Source organism: Orbicella faveolata, unplaced genomic scaffold (assembly GCF_042242905.1).
Source record: "Orbicella faveolata isolate gen_17 unplaced genomic scaffold, um_ofav_v1 contig_46, whole genome shotgun sequence".
NCBI lineage: Eukaryota > Metazoa > Cnidaria > Anthozoa > Scleractinia > Merulinidae > Orbicella > Orbicella faveolata.
Genome location: NW_028301576.1, coordinates 28,154,748 through 28,175,702, shown reverse-complemented (window position 1 = coordinate 28,175,702; position 20,955 = coordinate 28,154,748). Strand labels below are relative to the sequence as shown.

At 38.7% G+C, this 20,955-nt stretch overlaps 1 protein-coding gene across 1 annotated transcript; it reads right to left on the bottom strand.

Annotated features, from left to right (window-relative positions):
* Positions 1–6,598: 6,598 nt before the first annotated feature.
* Positions 6,599–8,635, bottom strand: LOC149099419 (RING finger protein 151-like). The gene is made up of 3 exons (XM_089276832.1): positions 8,382–8,635; positions 7,553–7,621; positions 6,599–7,082 (listed from the first exon to the last, which is right to left on the bottom strand). The coding sequence occupies exons 1-3, from the start codon at positions 8,633–8,635 to the stop codon at positions 6,599–6,601; spliced, it is 807 nt and encodes a 268-aa protein (XP_089132958.1).
* Positions 8,636–20,955: the final 12,320 nt, after the last annotated feature.

Below are 20,955 nucleotides of genomic sequence, written 5' to 3'. Positions count from 1 at the left end.
AAACATTTTGAAACATGCAAACATGGCTTGACGATATTGTGAACCCTCTAGCAATTAGCAATACGTATTAAATTGGGATTAAATAAGCTTAAATTTTAAATAAATAACTCAAAATTTAAGGTCACTCGGAACCTTATGTACAAAACTTTTTTGAAACTTTGCCAAAAGTTGCATCATTAAAAATTTAATTTAATTTAACTTCTTAAAATTTAATAGAAAACAAAAATTCACCATGATGTTTTTGAATTATAAGCCTCTAAAGCTGTAGTTAATGGCATTTTTAGCAGGTCATACTGTTGCTATGGTAACCTGTTGTGTCCCGAAAATGATAACAATGTGTTCACCAATGATCATGCATTTTTTAATAACATGATTGTAACTTCAAGTGATAAAGAGTAGTTGTAAATGACCCATCGCAATCTAAGTGCTAGAAACTGTTTTGAGCCACCTTAAGCTATGCAAATAAAACTGATTACAATTCCGATCATATGAAATTATATCCAAAATTATGTGCAAGGCGAGGTTAGTTAGGGAAAAAGTGCTATTATTTTTGCTGATTGGTTCGGTCAAGTTAAGCGTTCTTATCTGACTAGACTATTGCTCAGCTAACAAAATATGGGGTTCAAGATTGGGTAGTAGTTGGACCAAACAACAACATCTTTAGTTCACTGACCGATAGAAGAGAAGTTAATCAATCGATACCAACCTCATTGAGTGATGGGGGGATCAATTCCTCCCGATGGCCATCCTAATCACTGAACTCTTCCCAGCTGTAGACAGAGTCCCTGTCATCGTGATCTCTCGCGTGCAAAGAGTTTGCTTTAATTAATCACTAACACTTTGAACTTCCTACCGGAGCGATAAAACGACAGGCAACTTTATTTCGCAATGTGAGGAATGTAGGTTTAAAAATTGTATAAGAATTAAACGTATTTGGTCAACGCAGCTAAACTTCACAGCAATGATACGTGAATTGAAGGTCAAATGCACGAAAACATGCGGAAGTTCAGATCAATTCACAAATTCTCGTTAGCTTTGATTTTGATAGCACGAGTTGACATGAAGTCAAATCAACAACCATTACTTTAGTCTCAAAACAATCTTTTAGCTTGGAGAGGCTAGTGTCACCAGCCAAACCCAATTTCTGCATAATCTTACAAAAGGATCAAGTTCCCCTTGCATCAAACATTCTTGTCAATCCGACGTTTTGCCCTTTTAGTCAATAGAAGCTTGGACACCAAATTAGAAATAGAAACTTGTGCAACTCCAGTGTGGTGCGTTAAACTGTGAAATGAGTTTGTGATTGCTGAATCACGTCTTGAAATTATGACTGATGTAAAAGGCACAGACAGCAAAAGAATGCCTTTGTCATTTACAATTATTTACCAGCCGGCCAGACAAGTCTGCAAAAGTTGCTAGTGCAATAACGCATGGCTCAGGAAGGGGAAATTTCAGACATACCTCTGCATTGCTGATGCTAAGTTGTGGACTTGCTGGGGAACTCATTTCTAATTAGCTTTCAGGCAAACTAACAAGTAGTGTGAAAAAGCGTTTTCTTTTAGTGGTCCTAAGTGGTCCTCGATGTATCGGTAAAGTGATGCTAAAGGACAAATTGCCTCGTGGCACACGCACACGTTTATAACTGCAATACCTGTCATTCCAAATGATCTGTCAAGATCCAGGGCCTGGGGAATATCAGCAAAACAAATAGTTCTCTATTCGAATTGATCTGGCGGAAATAGAAAAGATCTTTTGGACCTCTCCGATTCGTCATTCAATTACGGGTGTCCGCCCACACCAGTTGACAGATTTAACAGTGTTGCTTGTTTCATGGTTACAAAGAGCTTTGTAAATTTGTTGGCTCTTTTTACAGGATCCCCCATCTTGTTGTAGGCTCAATTTCTGCCGCTTTCTCGTGTCTGGTATACGTGGATCACGTGCTTCTTTACCGAACAGCGGCTTGTAATCGAGCCTAATCTCGTTAATCGTTGCTCATAAATTTGTGTTCTCATTAGCCTGTTTAGAGGCACGGTCAGTGGGGTCGATCGAAGATTAAAGCAGGTGGGTGATGAGCAGGGACTGGTAGAGTTTACAGCCCACATGTTGAATAATTTCAGCCTACATTCCGTTCAGATGCAGAGTTGCTCAGAGACCCTCCATTTTAAGTTTTCCCCTTCACCCCAGAGGTCTCTAGAAGATACGGGTAGTCGGTTGTACCTCATTTAATATTATGTAAATTAGAGAACGAAGCGAAGAGATCACAAAAAGTCGATATCGTCTATTTTTTAGGGACACTTTTTTGGTGTTTCTCATGGCTCATTCCATCATTCCAAGGGTTTACAGTTAAAATGTTCACTGAAAACGAACAACGAACTCAACTAAACTTGAATTGTTCAGTTACCAGATCAATATCACAACAATAACTTTGCCACGAAATGTTATCGATTTGCAAATTGGGCGGAACCATCAATCGATCAGGTTTCAAAGGTGGCAAATCTGCAGACTATTTTCTCCGTGCCTGCAACCTCGCTTCCCTGCTCCATCTCATTCACTTGAAACTTAAACTTCTCGCAGGCAGTCTACCTTCTCAATGAGGAAGTTCCATGGATTTAGCTGTCAAGAGGAGCGGAGAGTCTTACTGTTTTTTGATCCCGGTTAAAAAATAATAATAACATAAGTAGACACACAAATCTCCTAAAAGCAGCCTCGTTCTTAGGGTCTTTCTTCTTCCTGCCCCTCTCTTGCTCCAGGGGGTGTGAAAAAGAGAAACCCTGGGTAGGAGATTGATCGACAAGTTGTTCAAAAACGTCTCCAGACGTTTTTTACTATCCTTCTCATTAGGCCCCTCATTAGCTAATCACCCATCGCGCTCCACTCGCTTACGTTGGTTGACCCGCTAGGAAAAGCCATGCTATCGAATATAGATCTTGTTTGAACTTTATAGGCAATATTTATATACTAGACTGAAAGGTATATCAAATTTACGTAACAGGCACAGAACATGAAATTTTGCAGTGATAGTTATGCTTTCTGGACAAGCCGGAACTAGTCACAAATCGCCAATAGGAAAATTATACTTCCGAGTACTTTTTAGAAAGAGAGGCCAGTGAAAAAGAAATAAAATAATATTAACTTTTCCAAGGAAGTTAAGAAAGCGTGACCCAACAAAATTTGGAAAAAATGTTTTAAAATTACCGTAATTTACAGTAGGGAAACTACACCCTTTAAAAAAAATAATCACAACAGTGTTTTTGGAAAATAATTTATTAATGGAAATGGAACTTGAAAAAGGAACTGTTTCACATCGGTAAATAAGAAAAAAGTAAAAATGTAAAATCATTGTATATTGGAAAAAAGATGGCATTTGAAAATATTCAATTATTTATTACTCTAATCATTCTATATTGGGAAATACAACAAATTTCGTGAAAAAAAAGGAAAAATATTTGTTGAGACAGAGAAAATGGGAAATGTTATTTATTGAAAAAGAGAGAAAATGGAAATTGAAATTGATTTTTTCTAGTTTATTTTTTACCGAAAAGAAACACGAAAAATTGTTAAGTTGAAATATAAAAAAAAATTGTGAAAATAGGGGATCATTGAAAGTTATTTTATATTGAAAAGTACAAAAAAAAATGAGAAATAGATTATACTGGTAGTCAGTGAAAAATAGGCGAAAATTATTTTATGTTAAATAATAAAACAAAATTCCAAAGTTATTTCGATTGGAAAGACGAGATGAAAGAAATGCAGAAAAATTATTATGCATCAGTAGATAAAATGAAATTTAAAAACAAAATAAGGATTAAAAATAACAGTAAAAGAAGAAATTGGGAGAAATTAATGCAGGTGTTGTTTGTATAATGGTGGTGGTGGTGATGGACAATGGTCAGTGCTGGTGGTGCTGGTGCTGGGTGGTGATCTGCGGGTGATCTTCTTCTTCGTCTTACCCTGGCCGAGGGACAGGCCCTTGCCTTGTGGCCCATTCCTCGGCAGCTAAAGCAGCGCATTACGGGAAATAAGATAATAAATATATTTGAAGGAAAATTTTGAAAATTTTGAAAGGTACACAGAGAATCATACACAGGGGCACGTAGATGAGGACTTTCTATCCCATTTTTCTGATCTTACTAGTTATACAACGCTCTCGCATGGTATACCATGGAATAGCCTACAAGTCAGTTGTATTTTCTCGGTATACACGTGAACCTTTAGGTTAGTGTGTATTCCAAGAATAAGTGGTATATTCCATGGTATACCATGCGAGAAAGTTGTAAAAATGATTTATACCAGAGACTAATGACACGTGCGAACCACGGGAAGACGTGTCCACGCGAGATAGTCACAATTGATTTTGTTTCAATTGACATTTGATGGGTAAAAAATACTGGCGGGAGATTTACACAGATCCACTGAGCCGAATAGTGGATCCATGTGTTATGCCTTAACTAATGATCAGACGCATGGAAAAGACGCATGGAAAACTGACTTCAGAATTTGTTAAATGGAGACTTTGGCTCTCAAACTGACTACGAAAGAAAAAACTGAAGTTGCATTTCCTCATTTTCTGAGTATTTTTACGAGGCATGACATAAACTTTATTGAGAAAACTTGCAAATTTGAGGGTCCTCTAAAGAAATGAATCTAAGTGAGAAGCTTCAAATAGTAATTACCGTGCTATCAGTATATTTTTAGCATCATCTCATTAACTATTTAACTGTGTTTTCTGTTCCATGCATGGTAAAGAAACTTTTGTTCTCTTGACGCAACAATGTCAGGAAAGACAGCCACCAAGAGCTAGGAACTCTCGCTTCTTCTCAACCGCAGGTGGTTTCTTATATTCTCCTTCCAGTTGTCCTTCATAAATCCTGATCTCTCTTCGTCCTTCTTCTTCTTCTCTTCTATCGTCTGTTTCTGCCTCGCGATCTACGAAGATAATGATCCGCAATCAGTTCAGATGTTCGGCAATTACAGCAATTTTTGAACTTTGAAAGTCATAAACAAGAACGACACTAATTTTTCTACAGTGTAATACCTCTTTGAACTTGAAAGTGCTCTCGTCGATCTTCTGTCCTATTCTCGCGTTCGCGTCGCCGCAACAAATGTTCCCTCTCTCATGCATCTAAACGACCACAGAAGAAACGATTAGTTAACTAATCAAATAATTATGGATGAAAAGGCATCGTAGTTGGTATACATGAATTGTGATCAGTGCCAAAAAGGAAGCAAATTTTGTAAAATAGACTGGCAATTACCATCATCGCTCACACTCCTGCTCCTCACATTTGACTCGCGTCTGTTTGACATGGCTGTATGAAATCTACAATAGTAAAGAGTAAGGATACGCAAACATGAGTTCAGAATAAAAAATTCAAAGTCTGTAAGTCTAGGTTCACAACGCTATTTCCTTTATCTACATGTTTCAGGCATGTCTTTGAAATGTGTTTTTAGTACGTATAACCAAGCGCTTTTACAGCGTTATACTCAACTTTGTAACAGTGGTAGCTTTTTTCTGCAGGCTAAACCCAGCTAAAGACATGCCATCTAGACCTGGACTAGGAATCTAAGGGACCAAATGCGGAAGTTAAATCCATCAAAAAGCCTTATGACTACTAGTCTACAGACCAAGCATTCACATAGGCTATGAAAAGGGTTTTTTTTTGTACACTTAAGCCATGATTTTCAAATGTCTTCAAAACAACCAGAAATGATTGCCATTTAAACAAGGTGCAAGACTGAGGAAGGGGAGGAATTCCAAAGAAGAATATTCTCCTTGCTTCTTATAAGTTACATGAACAAAGAATACTGCCATTTAAAACATAAAAGCAATATACAGAATTTAATGTTAACTACCAATGTACCAGTCCTTAGTCACAGCTGTTTGTTTAAAGTTTTTCCTGGGGGGGACCTCTGTTAAGCGGCCACCCGTTGAGTTGTAACCCCTTGTTTAACAGCAACCCCTTATTAACTTGCCATTTATCGAGAAATAATTTTCGCTAACTACTACAAACAAAACCCCTATGAAATGGCCATCCAAAGTTTAATGCACGTCTATCGTAGGTTTGTTTTGGAAAAGACATATATAAATAAGAGTCCTTAACAGAAAGGGACGCCTAATAAAATCACTCAAACACACATTGATGATGATTCAGTTCTAAACAGTTAGCCCGATGATGAAAAATAGTGAACAACCACTCTTACAAACCCACCTTCCATTTCACCGAGAGTGACAGCTTACTAGGGCTTTGAATATAGCAGGTTTACAAGACGTGTAATGACAAATATTTGTTAAATGGTATGTTTATTGATGGATATTTACTAAATCATTGCTACAAAGACTTACTCCACATGCCCCAGAAACACGAGCTTCGAGGAGAAGCTTGAAGTGACTTGAGGAATCTGGATCTGCTAATGAGTGCACCTCAGTACATCCTACAGCATAGAGGGGGCAGGGTCGCACTTTGAACACACAAAAGCCAAGTGGGACAGCATCTTGCATCTAAAGAAAAATGATTTAGCAGCAGGAAATATATTAGATAAAGAGCAAATGAAGAGTATCTACCACAAGTAGCTCCCATCAATAACAATACATAATTAACTAAAATCTACCTTTCAACCTGAAAATCCCACAATTGTTCGGACATGGCACCAATTTGCCAACACAAAGCTCATCATGAACTGATTGATTACTATGTGGAACATCCACACCACAGGAAGGGCACTTCTCTGTCCTGTCAGGGCAAATTAGCAGATGCTGGGCAAGTTCACGTTGGTAAGAACGAAGAATGCATCCTCTACCTTTAAAATTGCATTCCATGATCTTCATATCGCAATATAGGTGATTCTCCAGACCAGCTGTTGGCCCAGTCCAGCTGCAGCCACCAGGAAGAGAGATTGTTGACGGACACTTTATTACTCTCCTGCTAATAGCACCTTCAACTGCAAGATTTCTAACCGAAGTGTCACTTAAAACTCTCCTGTCGACTGGACAATGATTATTATTTGACTGCCACTGGGTGATGCAGTGGTGGCAGAAGGAATGCCCATCTTGACAAGAGACTGGCTTGTTGAACACACTATAACTACAACAACAACAACAACAACAACAAATTTCACAATTTATTCCAAAAAATTTGGCAGTAGCCACAAAAATTGATGCTGTCACAGCCTTAAAAATTGATTCTACAAATACATCTAAAAAATTCCACAATTTTTGATGGAAAAGTTGATGGCATTACTTATATATAGGAATAGACCTTTTTGGACTGGGCAGTTTGTTGCCCCATTTCAGAGCATGTGATGATACTCTTGACAATTTTTCCTTCAAATTTTTCAAATAGCTGTGTGTATATGAACAAATAATTTTTAGATGGATAAAAGAACAAATCTCTAGGGAATATCACGTGGTCGGTAATAGGACAACAATCCACCCAAGCGAAAAAGGTCTCTACAAGTAAGACTGGGACTGTCAAAGGATGGTAACGTCCTTGAAACCGTTCCAGGGTTGGAACTCTTAAATTGCTGCAAAATATGCACAAATAAATTCACTCACCAGATACTGCAAAGAAACTCCTGGTCCACATTTTCCACAAACAATTCAGGAGAATATCCAGACATGATTCTATCGGACAATTAAGACTTAAAAATTACGAACAAAAATGAGCAAAAAGATAGACAAGAAAGATGGATCGAACAGAGTATGATTGAGGGCAGCAACGATCAAGCACGTCAGAGAGGAACAGATCGATGAGCTGCAGACAACAACAAGATAACACTAAATAAACAATGCAATGAATCTAAAGAACCAACTGTAAATGTATAGCGGCAATAATCCTATCGAGCGAATTGTGAGCTTGAATGGCAACTTCCATGAGAAGATGATTGGGCAAAGAGCGAAACGATCAAAATATGGCGGAACTATATTGAGCTGAGAGAAACTGGGGTAAATAGACTTCGTGTAGGAGAACAGTTTGTGTCCTTGACAGGCGGTAACCAGGGGTTTGAATGTCACTACTGGCTTCACATTACATGGTATACTTCATTACGAGCTTCGCATTACATGGTATAGCCATGACAACCATCTTATTTCGAGATAGAATTACATGACATGATGATATCACATTACTTATTTCGACCTATTTCGACCTGTTTCATATCTTTTCGACACATGATGAGTAGTAATATGTCATAATATGTCGTAATATGTGGAAAGGTAATTTTGCTACAGATGGCGTGCTATATGCCTATAGCCCACTGGCAAATTCACACAGCTTCTAATCGCCTCCCTAGCCTTTCCTGTAGATTGTGCAAGCAGGTGCGTAAGTCTCTGTGATTCATCATATACTTGGCTTTCAATGTTATCTCTAAAGTTCGTGACAAACTCTGCATACTCCAAAGGATCCCCACTAAATTTCATTAATTCCACCTTCGGTAAGGATGGGCCTTGTTTAATGGCCTGTGCGATGGTTATCCAAGCATCGGACTGCTGTGATTGGAGACTACCGTGCTCTACAGGTGACGGACAAGGGTATCTTGCCAGAGGGTATGTGGCCTGCTGTGGAGTGGTCACTGAGCAAAACTCAGCTGTCTTTCCATTTAGACCTGTAGTTTGTGGACTACGAGGCTGTGTATACATTCCTGGCGTCGACTGGTTCCTTATTGCTGACAGACCAGCAAGAGTGTACAATGGCTCAGAGATCGCAGTATATTCAGGTGTGGTCCTCCGAAGTGAAAAGAGAGGCACAGCTGATGGGCATGGTGCATGTAACAGTATGGGGCAATGTCGCGGCAGTCAAATCCTCTGAACCTGTCTTAGTACTAGCTACTGAGACTACACAAGGCGTTGAGGAGAGGTGACTACTGGCTGCGTTGTTGCAGGTTTTGGTACTGACAACTAAGGAAGTTGAGGCTGAGCAGAACTAAGTGCTGTCAATGATGTTGAGATTGCTTCTTGACCACTGACAGGCTGCGATTCTGAGATGGGCGTGACACTATTTACATCTGGTTGCAACAAATGATCTTTACTAAGAGCATTTTGGGCATAATGTTCCTTAAGATAATGATTCATCCCATCCCCACCTTCATCTTCTACACTTTGCTCTATGAGTAAGTCTACTTCTGCCCGTCTCACTCTAGGTTTGGCATTTAATAACTCCATCTTCCTGGTCAACTCTGCTTTTCCTTTTTCGACTTGTTCTAATTCTCATTGGAGATCTTGTCTTTTTTTCAGGGTTTCCATTTCTAACTTGGCTTCTTCGATCACTCTTCATCTCTAACACTATTTCTACTGCTGACATAACTCTTCTCACTCTTAGCAGATCTCACACTAAGTCCAGATTCAGATGGGGGACTCCCCACCCCTTTCCTTTTGGCTCTCCAATTATTTACCAAAATATCTAAGTGCAATTTCATGTCTCTTTGATTGTCATAACTGTCAATCATCAATACTCCTCTCTTCGTCTTCTTCATATAGAAGATAGTTATCATGACTGCTAACAAAATTATGAAATGCTTCTTCATACCTGGCAATGCCGTCTTCTACCTTGTTCACCTGCGCATCAGGACTTGCAAATAATTTCGCCATTTCCACAGTTCTCCTATATGTCCAGCTCTCTGATGTTTCACATGGACGGCTTTCTTGGCATTCACTTCTTCGTTCAACGTCTAGTTCAGCACCTTCGTCCTAGTCGGCCTGGATATCCCACTAGAAGCTTGAGGATTTTTGTCAACAAAACCACAATCCACATTCCCTTCAGCTAATGATGGCCATAAATACCCAATTCCACCACTCTCATTGCTTTGAAACATTTGAGCATTTGACGATTTCGCTTGCTCAGCAGTATTTAACACCATGTGCGATCCTCCACAATCAACGCTTTTCAGAGTAATTTTGCTTGCCGATTTCTTTTTGGCAGGCATTTCCAATATGCGATCAGACAAGCTGGGTTTCTTTCATAAATGACTCTTCCATACGGTTTTCAACTTGAAACCAATAACTTCGAATGATGTAGCGGCCAACTACGCTGGGCCAGGTCAATAACTCGTATTCATTCAGGTTAACACACATTTGATTTATGCAACTGAAACATCTGAACATTTGAAAGGTGTGAAAGATTCGCTGCAACAAGAAAACGATATGCTAGCTTACAACGTTGTGTACAATATAGAAATACAAGTAAAAGAACCAAGCAAAAGCCATACTTACAAGTTATTGTGCTTACATTCCTACAATCGCAGTACGAACCTAGAAATCCGTACGCTCGAGAAAATAAAAATACCTATATATTGGTCAGCGGTAGTGACTACATGTAGCAAATATGAAATGAAATTTACAACCTACTCCAGCTGTTCTCGGCAAAAAACACATTCTCTTTGCATCGGCAGGGTTGCACATCTCTCACAAGTACACCACAGAACATTTTCCAACCAATTGTTCCATTCAACTTTATTATTGTCATCCCCAGAATCACTAGCATGTTCTAGCTTCAAGCGCAGCCATACTAAAGCTCAAAGGAACAAACACATTGTCGGACGGAATGACGTCACGGATATGTGGTCTGGCCTTGAAGATCCTTTCAAAATGGTGGCCCCCGGTGTTAAACTTTTCATTTTTTTTCATTAGGATCGCATCCACTTCAGAAACTAAAGCAACGGTGAGTAACTCAACTCAATGTGAACTTTTTATTGGTGATGGAAAAAATACATGTTTTTGGAGTGACCTCCTTTAAAAGTGTTTTTTACCTATTGGTAAACCTTTTCAAACTCGTTTCTTTGAACCACTTCTTTAAGTTGTTGGGACTCTTCCATTTTAGATTTCAGTTGACCCTTCATTGGATATTTATTAACGTCCTTAAAACACGCTGCTAGGATGGCATTGTCATCTTTACTCCATCTTTGATGGGAGGAGACGGTGTCCGATGAGACAATCAAATTTGTCTCTTGCCAAGCCTGAATCAGTTCTTTTTCCTGCATGGCTTCCGGGAGGCTTCTGGGTATGATGGACTGACAATGACGGACACAGTGGGCCACCTTCCAATCCATCCCCAGAACCAACAGAAGCTTTGTTGATGACACGGAATCTGTCATTCCTGCTCGGGTCTCCGGTAGCATGACCTTGGTGTTAGAAGAAATTATATCAGCCAAGACATTGTAAATCACGGTTTTCTCCTTCTCAGATAGCGACCTAGTCGACTACGTCTCTGATGTATCAGACGGAGTTCTGTCCTCCAGCTGGGTCACTGATTGTAGATCGGCTTGAGATTGGGTGCTTGTCTCGAAAGATGTTGGGGTTTCACCCAGAGGTGGTGTTGGTTGTGTTGCTCCAGGAGTGGTCACAGGCTGCAGATCAGCTTGAGATTGGGTGCTTGTCTCAGAAGGTGTTACTGTTTAACCTAGAGGTAGTGTTGGTTGTGTTGCTTCCTGAGTACACTGGGCAATGATCATTGTTGCATGGGCAGCCATCTCTGTCATGTCCTCGCTTAAATAAAATGTTTCTGCCATTTCGTTGGAGTGGCACATATCCAGATGAAGTGCATTTTCATTGATCTTTGCCCCCTTGATCTTTTTCTGGTGGTACACCATGACAATCCACTTCTGGATGTTTGTTGCTGTCACATGGAAATCCATCCTCACACCTTATTTCTTCCATATCTCCGTGATTTGGCTGTATATCATTCCACCAACAAAAGGTTGTCCTTCACACATTAGGTGATCTACATCCTACATCCATTCTACTTCTTCTCAGGTAGCTTCCCAGAGCTTAGGGTAGATGTGCCTTGTGTTTCATGCTAGTGAGACTGGTTTTCATAAAGTTCTCGTTTGAATCTTTTCTCTTTGTTTTAGATGCGTTCCCCAGCCGGATAAACCTTTCCCTGCTCTTTTTTATCTGTTCCCTGTCTGTCATTTTTAACTCGTGAATTGTGCATGTGCAACACGAGTTAACATGAGTTATGGAAAATGTTTTGCTCGATCACCGGGCTGTAAACATTATGCAAATGAGGTATGCTTGCGGCTTACTTTTAAATTGGTGTCCATCTTTAATTAAAATAAGCTGTTTTAAAGATCTAAATTAAAAGATGTACGTTTAAGAAGACTCAGCCACCAAAAATGAGAACATCAAAAATCGTAAAATCGATGAGCAGCACAAGTTTGCTCTGGATGCAGACTTTGTATGGATCTTAGACACGGAAGTGTTGAAGTACGGTTATGGTATGGTAAATCCGCATATAGTGAGCAAAATGATATAAAAACAGAGCATTTATTGTATCACTAAAAACAACGAAAAAAAAGGTAAAAACAAAAATCAACATCCAACTGGAGTCAATCACAGTCTCTTTTAAATGTTGACTTGTCCACTACCCACTGTACTAAGTGACATTATGTGGATTACAAAACAAGCATTATTACAATTAATTAAACCACTGATAACTCAGCAGGCTCGAGTTTGTATGAGGATTGTTGCTAGGTAATTTGTCCTTCACCAAACAACTGTCAGTGAGTATGTTTGGTATTTGTGGATTTTTCTGATGCTCGACTGCCTTTTTTAAAACTTTAGAGGTCACATGCTCATTGGTTGGCAAATAGAGTCGCAATGTTTGTTTTGAGGGAAGATCTTCATGACTTGTTTTGCACCTGGGCTCTTCACAAGCTACACACAACACAGATAAGCTGAAACAAGGTGTTCTGTTCAAGAAGCTTGGTTTTGAAGAAATCAGAGTGAATCAACGTAGTAGTTGAAGGATACATTAGTTGTCGTGATCACTGACTGGATCTGGAGAGAGTTTAACATTCCACATTAGGCCGTTTGTGTTGGACTTTTTTGAACATGGTGAAAGAGAAGTTGTTGAGACAGTTTGTCTTGTTATTTTTCCTTTGATTTCCTTGATGAGAGACGAGGTGTCCAGCCTGAACAGGAAAGGAGTCAAAGCTGTAGTTTTTGGGCCAGAAGGCTCTGACACGGAAATTAAAGATGGTTTTGATGGTAAATACAACCTTGTGTTTACAAAGGCGGTGTGCTTTCAAGCGGGAAATGGGAGGTGGCTGCTTAATAGGGTTTGGCAGCTTAATAGAGGTTGGTGTACCTCAAATATTTTTTCACTATCGGGTTATAAATTTCTTAGTGAACATGGAGTCAACGAATTGACTCCATGTTCACTAAGAAATTTATAACTTGACCACCTCCCATTTCCCTGAGGCTAGCCCACTGTATTATATGTAAACCAAAAATAATTGCACAGCATGAAAAGACCTTGGTATGAGTTTCATGTTACAGTATTATGCAGGGCATGTAGGTAGCAGTGGTCTAGTAAAAGATGACAACACGGCAATGGTTAACTATTCATTCTTCTCATTTCTTAATTTAATCTCTTCCCACTGAACAAGATTGTGTGCTTCTTATGGTTCCAAGCCTTACGAAGCCTTATGTATTAGGATAGAAATTGTCCTACCCCTACCCTCTTAAATGGGATGACAGCATTGCATGACCAACAAACAAGGAACCGCTGCAAGCAAGGATTCAAGCAGCAATAGATCAAACGATGATCAAACCTAACATTTTGGTGTAGTGCAAAGCAAGCAAGTATCTACAAATTACTCAGCCATTTTTGACTTACATGCAGTGGTGATCATATGTCGACAGAGGGTCATAGATTCATGGTATTAAACCATTAAATAAGTTGACAGTTGGCGATGGTAATCGGACGTTGTGTAAACAAAAACAAACTTCTGCTTTACGTGTGACGAATGGTGACAGAAACAAGTCAAATTGGCTTTTGGACCTATCTTTTACAGCAAATAAGGTTAGAACATTTCGAAATAATCAGGCCTGTGTCTATTTCAACTTAATATAGCTCAAGACTTGTGGCGTGTGCTAAAATATATGTCTTACCCGTCAATTAAAATTTGATGACGGATGGTCAAATATCTGCATTTTTAACATACTTTGAAAAGCTCTCACGTCGCTCACAATTACTTGCCCTAAGAAATTTTTACAGGAATCTGTAGACCATCCTTCTGCGATTCAACGACCAGAAGCTTAATCCATTTGAAGGTTTCGCACATGGTGAAAATCAATTATTTTACAAAGTACTTTCAAGTAAATGAAATACATGTGTTCGAAATCTAATTATTTTGCACCCAAAAAGACAATGCAGCATTCCCTAAAATCATCCCAGTACACATTTAAACATTGCACAAAAATATTTGAGTATTTTAAAAATGGAAGAATGATGTGGTTTTGCATGCGAGGCTCTCAAACTTGTCTAATAAAATGGTGCTTCAAATGACGATTTTAACGGGAGTTTGGTAATTTGCATATTTCTTTAAAATAAAAGGATATTTTGTCTAAAAAACTATCCAGTAGTTTTTGTCATGCCCTAGCCTATGTACCATAGGAATATGAGCAAAATCAAATTTTCGACCTTTGCCGCGAAATTAAATAATTGAATGGCTTGGTGCAAGACTGACGCAAGTGGCTTTTTCGGGTGAAAAATGATTTTTTTGTTCAAAAGCGCCCGAATTCTTGCATGTCGTCTTCAATTGAGTAGAAGAGCATAGCCCTGTACATTTTTTTTTAGCTGGTTTGCGCTTTGTCTTTGGAAAAAAGAAAGAAACATTAGGACAACGGTGACTTCAAAACAATATTCATCATCATCATCATTTATCCGTTCTCCAAGTGGAGAATTGGGCCGTAAGCTCTCTGCCTCCAGGCTGTTCTGTCCTCCGCAGCCGATGCTGCTGCTGCCCATGTTCTTAAACCTTCCTTTTCCAGCTCCCTTTGGACAGTCCTTCAAGTCTCGCGCGGTCGACCCCGTTTCCGTTTGCCTTCAGGTACCCATGTCAGAGCAATTCGTGGATGTGAGTGGTGATCCATTCTGAGGGCGTGACCCAGCCACGTCCATCTCCTCCTCAAAACAATATTACAGGGCCGCAAAACGAAATGGATGAACATGGACCTTAAAGAAAGATGAGCCTATAACTTGACAGTTACAGTAAAGGTAACATAACCCCACGGCTAATGTTAGACCTAAAAGCAAACCCTGACCCTTGGCCTAGGGTTAGCATTTAGTGTTAGGGTTACCGTTTTAGAGCTAGGGTTTAGGGTTAAGGCTAGGGCTAGGGCTTAGGGTTAGAGCCTCTAAACACTTTGTGCTAGGGTTAGTTCTATTTTGGTGCTAGCCTAGGGAATGTAATAAATGATTCATTTCATAAACACAGCATGCATGATTGTGAATCTAAATAAAGTCAACGACCAGTGTCTATTAGCAGTGGTTACCTATCTTCTGACAGTGAAACGTTTTGCAATCAGTGGAAACATGAAACTCGTTTAGAACAAAAAAGAGTTCGGTTTGCATTCTTTCAAAAAAAATGTGAAAATCACTAGCGAAATGCGACATTTCGTAGATGCTACTGCGATGTAAAACGTTTTGAAATTCAGTGAGCTATAACAGCGCAGCTTGCCATTACTTTGACTGCGTGACGAACAACAAATACCTTATAAAACATATTTTGTGAAATGTTGCCACAAGGAATTAACGCTTGACATTTGAACAAAGACAATTTTTCCGAATTACAGTACTTGAACGGCTGAGTCAATCTGAAATTGCTCCGTCTCTGCAATAATTAAATACCCTGTATATTTGTGAAAACACTAAACTGAATCTAAGCGGGAAAACCGAAAACAAATGGAAAATATATAGCAAAAGGAATGGCATATTTAAAGAAAAAAGACTTACACTGTTGTCCCTTTCTCTCGCCATCTTCTAACCTCACAAAGGAATCATTCCATTGGGATTCCATGATAATAAAGGCAAGCAATTGAAAGCTGCTAGTCCATAAGATGATTGGCGTTTGTTTGCCCCAGTTCCCGAAAGGTCAACTGTCACATTGTAACACAACAATGGTCAACAATCGCGACTTTGGATGAATCATTTCTCTTACATGAAAACATTTATTCCTGGAAAGAATCGGGGCATAGGGCTATTTCTGTGTAAATGAAGTAATACGTTACTTTTCTCAGTGAAAAAATATCTTTTCCGTCAACTCTGTTTTAATTAATATTCTGTTGGCTGAGCGAAATGTAAGTTTGTCACGTTTTCCATTGCCGACTGAGATCAACTGACAAGACCTATTGAGATGCATTAAAGATTATTATGGGATATCCCTAAGCAACTTCAACACGGCAAGGCCTACGGGCCGACTAAACAGATTTTTAAAGAGTCTACCAGCACTTCTTTATTTCCAAACGTTCTGCACGGCAACAGTTGGCAAATGGGCCACTTCTTGCCATCGACTCGTTTTTTTGCATGAGAAGTGCTTTCAAACTCCTCGCTTGGCTTCAGTGTGTCTTCGATCGCTTAGCGATCTTGGAACAGGAACACATCTCGCTTCTTTGAGATATGCTAGTGACTTATGGGTTTCCGGACTTAATGAAGTCCTTTCACCACCAGGCGGGCGCAAATATGTGTCAAATAAGCAGACTTCATGCAACAGGTGAGGTTTCAACTTGTCTGATCGAAAGCTTGACGTTGTCTTGCGTGCCAAAATAATGCGAATGCAAGCTTACGTCACAACATAGTTGAAGAAATTCATTTCCAGTTCCCGTCTTTGATCGAGTAAACTTTCCACTTTGTTTTGTACATCAGGCGAAAAAGACAAGGAATAAAAACACAGGGCAATGTTTTCCTACTATGTTGGATACCACATGCAAAAATTCGGGCGCTTTTGAACAAAAAAATCATTTTTCACCCGAAAAAGTCACTTACATCAGTCTTGCACTAAGCCATTCAATTGTCTGAGTTTTACAGGCCGGCACTCCTAAGCGTCGAAAACCTAGAATTGTCAGATCTATAAGATTCCACAAAGACAAAGACCCTGGAAGCTATTATTGTGAGCAACTCATGTTGTATTACCCTTGGAGAAATGAATGTAAAGATTTACTTGGAAGTTCCCTTTCATATCAAGAAAGGTACAAGCAAGTGGAATATGTAGTAAATAGAAACAAACAGAATTATGAGCACCACTCGAATATTCTTGATGCAGCTGTTGATGACATACAGCATCAAAATAATGAAGAAAATTCTCAACCTGTTGCTCCAAACACCCAACATATCAATGACCAAGATCTTGCTTGTAAGACAAAACCAAGTGAACCACTTGACTGTTTTGACCCAGGTACTAGTAAGGAATATAGTCAATGTGACATTTTTAATGATACTGAAATTTTGCCAAGGTCAAATGATGAAGAAGGACTGCAACAGAATAGAATAAGTGATAGTGATTACAGGAAACTTGTGTGCTCCTTAAATAAAAAAACAAAGAGAATTTTTTACCATGAACTGCTTTCTATCAAGACCAAAGATGAACCTTTGAGATTATTTTTAAGTGGTGGAGCTGGAGTTGGGAAAAGTACATTAACTAATGCATTTTACTAAGCACTTGATAGATATCTCAACACAATCCCAGGAGAAAATCCTGACAACTTTAAAGTCTTGAAAGCAGCACCTACAGGAAAGGCAGCATTTAATATAAAGGGGAATACATTACATGCTGTGTTCAAAATACCAGTGAACAGAGGTTTTAGTTACTGCACATTGGACAAAAATCAACTGGATACCATTAGAACACAATTAAGAAAGTTTCAAGTTATATTTATTGATGAAATTTTGATGGTAGGAAGTGGTATGTTTAATTTATCAAGCTGTTGTTGTGTGCCAACCAACAAAAACTCGGTTTTATCATCATTGATCATCAACTGATCTTGAATCATCCATTTCCTTACCACATCAATACACTTTTCCATAGCTTGTATAGCATCAGCTTGAGCAGTGCTGCCAAGTGGTTTAAAACTCAGATACATCTGCGTATCATCTGCAAAACAATGAGCATCAGGAAGATAATTTTCCACCATCTTAAACAGCTTGGAGGCATATATTATGAATAACAGAGGCCCTAAACATGAGCCTTGAGGAACTTTGCCGTTCAAGTCAAAAGGACGAGAAAGAATTCCACATACAGAAACGTGCTGACTTCTATCAGACAAATACGATCTAAAACAATTCAGAGCAGTCCCACGTATGCCAACCTTGTCAGATAGCTTCTCTAAAAGTATTTGATGGTCAATGGTGTCAAAGGCAGCACTCAAATCCAATGAAATTAACAAAGTGACATGTTGAGAGTCCATCTTTAACAACATATCATTCATCACCTTAACAAGTGCAGTTTTAGTGCTATGAATTGGATTGAAGCACAGAAAAGATAACATTTGAAACCATGTGATCGTAAACTTGATTAAAAACAACTTTTTCAGTCAACTTGGATACGTATTGTAAGTTACTAACTGGTCTCTAATTTTTATACAGCAAATCCAATCCAGGTTTCTTCAAGATAGGATTAATAAGCCCACATTTCCAGTCATCTGCAAATTCTCCAGAATTGAGAGACAGGTTGATGATTTTGGTAATGACTGGTAATAATGCGTCAGCACTGCTGATTACCATAGGTGTTGACATCGGATCAAAACATGCAGGTCTTCTTCTGAGAGCAGCCAATCAACTTACTAACTGCACTTTCAGTTAAAGGGATGAAGCTGTCCAATGTTGTAGTTGATGACATATTCACACAGTCAAAATTGGAATCATGCAAACAATCAGCTAGTCTATCTAATTTAGCATGAATGGTGTCAATCTTTTCAACAAAAAAGTTACCCATTTCAGTGGCTAAAGCCAAGTTGTCACTAGTCGGTGGAAAAAGTACCTCATGACCTTGATTCAGCAACCTCTTTGTTGCTGAGAATAGGTTCCTTTAATTGGAGCTATTCCTGGCAATAAAGTCTGAGTAGAACTTACGACGGCCTTCATTCATCAGGTAGGTTGTAAAATTCCTCTTCATTTTGAACTCAAGCAAATCACGGACACATCGAGATTGATGCCATTTTCTTTCAGCTCTCCGCCTTTCCCTTCTTGACTCCCTAATATCTTCATTAAACTAAGGTACCAAACGCCTCACTGTGATAGACTTTGTGACAAGTAGAGCATGACGATCAAGAGCTGCAGATAATGTTGAATTGTAACATTTAATAAGATCATTCAGAGCGTCAGGGCTGTCTGTACAAAGTGAAGTTGTTAAAACTTCATCACATCAACAAATAGATACCAACAGACCATTTGGTGGCTTAAGTATAATTGCTGTAGGTGATTTGTATCAATTGTAACCAGTTTTTGACATGTGCATTTTTGAAATACGTAATGATGTTTACAGTGCATTTGCTACCAATGTATGGAAAGAATATTTTTCCATGTTTGAGCAACCAGAAATAATGCACCAAAAGGATGATAAAGATTTTGCAGAACTGTTAAATTGTTCTAGAGAAGGAAAGTAGACCCAAGATGATATCACAGTACTTTAATTAAGACTTCTGAAATCAAAACCAGGTGAACCAAATTATCCAGCCTCCCTGACACATGTATTTTCAAGCAATGCATTAGTAGACGCCTACAATGAAGCTGTGTTCAATTTGTCCCACAGTGCAAAAGCTCAGATAAATTCCATAGACATTGTTATTGGTGATATATCCGATGAATCAAAAGATGAAGTAAAGAAAAAATCCCCGATGATCCTTCAAAAACAATGGGCTTACACAAAAAACTATTACAGTAGGATCAAAGTGTGACTTGACTATAAATGTTGACGTAAGTGATGGCCTAACCAATGGAGCAGAATGTGTAGTGCAAGATATTGACTATAGAGTCGCAGAATCTCAGAGACCAAGCGTTATTTGGGTAACATTCTCAGTTGCAAGTATAGGCAATGAGCAATGCAAGGAATATTCGTTTCTATTAAGAGATAAAATGGAAAACAGGACACCAATTTTTGAAATAACAAGACAATTCAAAATATCCAACAGAAATCAACTTCAAGTTCTAAGAAGACAATTTTGTTTAAGACCAGCTGCAGCAAAGACTGTCCATCGTTGAAGGGGTGATACACTTAATGGATCGGTTGCTGACCTCCCCTCAACAAGTAGGGATTACATGCATTATGTTACCCTTAGTAGAGCTCGTAATATTTCAGGATTACATATACTTAACTTGAATGAAAAGAAAGTCTCTGTCTCCCTTAAATTCAGTGAAGAAATGCAGACTAAGATCACAACCATTAGAACCTTGTATTCCATCATTATTTAGACAAACCTTGACAAATACCTTTAAAATTATTTTTCACAATGTAAGGTCTCTCCATTTGCATCAGATCTTTATTGCCAAGGGTTTCTAGACATAAAGAGGGCAAGTTTTCCTTTTTAAATTCATCCTTAGACTTGAGTTGCAGGGCTATCAGAGGAATTCTGGAGTAAAATCCATTTGAATGTTGGATTATTTTCTCTTTGAGCACATCCACTGCTTTTGGGTCGATTTCTCTGATCAGCAATTTCTTTTTTTCTGGGGTAACTAGTTGGCTGACTGGTACAGAAAAGGTTCCTGAATGAACAGGAAAAAATTTATATTACAATAACGCCTTAAATTAAGCGACATCATGCAGGTAGATATGGCATGAAATAAAATTTCATATCTAATATATAGTGTAATAACAAAAATAAAATCTGATCACAAGATAATTGATTTTAAACTAGAAAGTGCGAATTCCTTCATTCAAATTGTTAAATTTTTGCCAGGCCTGTACTTTATCGATGGTCGCTCATTTCAGGTTAGGGCTTTGAATTTAGACTGTATCAGTCGTTCATCTTCATTGTAATTACCTCACCACTAGCATTTGTGACGGTGAGAACTACTCTAAATCTTCTGATGACTTGTGCAACAAGCACCAAAAACAACACCGTCCAATCAAGCGGAGGGAAAGTCGGTGTACTGAAAACATCAAAGGAGACACCTAACATAACACAACCAAGATTTACCCCACCATATCCATTTTGTTATTTAGAACAAAACTTATGATCTTTTATGA

Coding starts and splice junctions, on each gene's coding strand:
- LOC149099419 (XM_089276832.1), bottom strand. CDS start 8,635: ATGTATACACAGCCTCGTAGTCCACAAACTACAGGTCTAAATGGAAAG. Junction 7,622..8,381: donor GATCCTTTGGAGTATGCAGA/GTTTGTCACGAA, acceptor ATTGTCCGATAG/AATCATGTCTGGATATTCTC. Junction 7,083..7,552: donor GAGTTTCTTTGCAGTATCTG/GTGAGTGAATTT, acceptor TTGTTGTTGTAG/TTATAGTGTGTTCAACAAGC.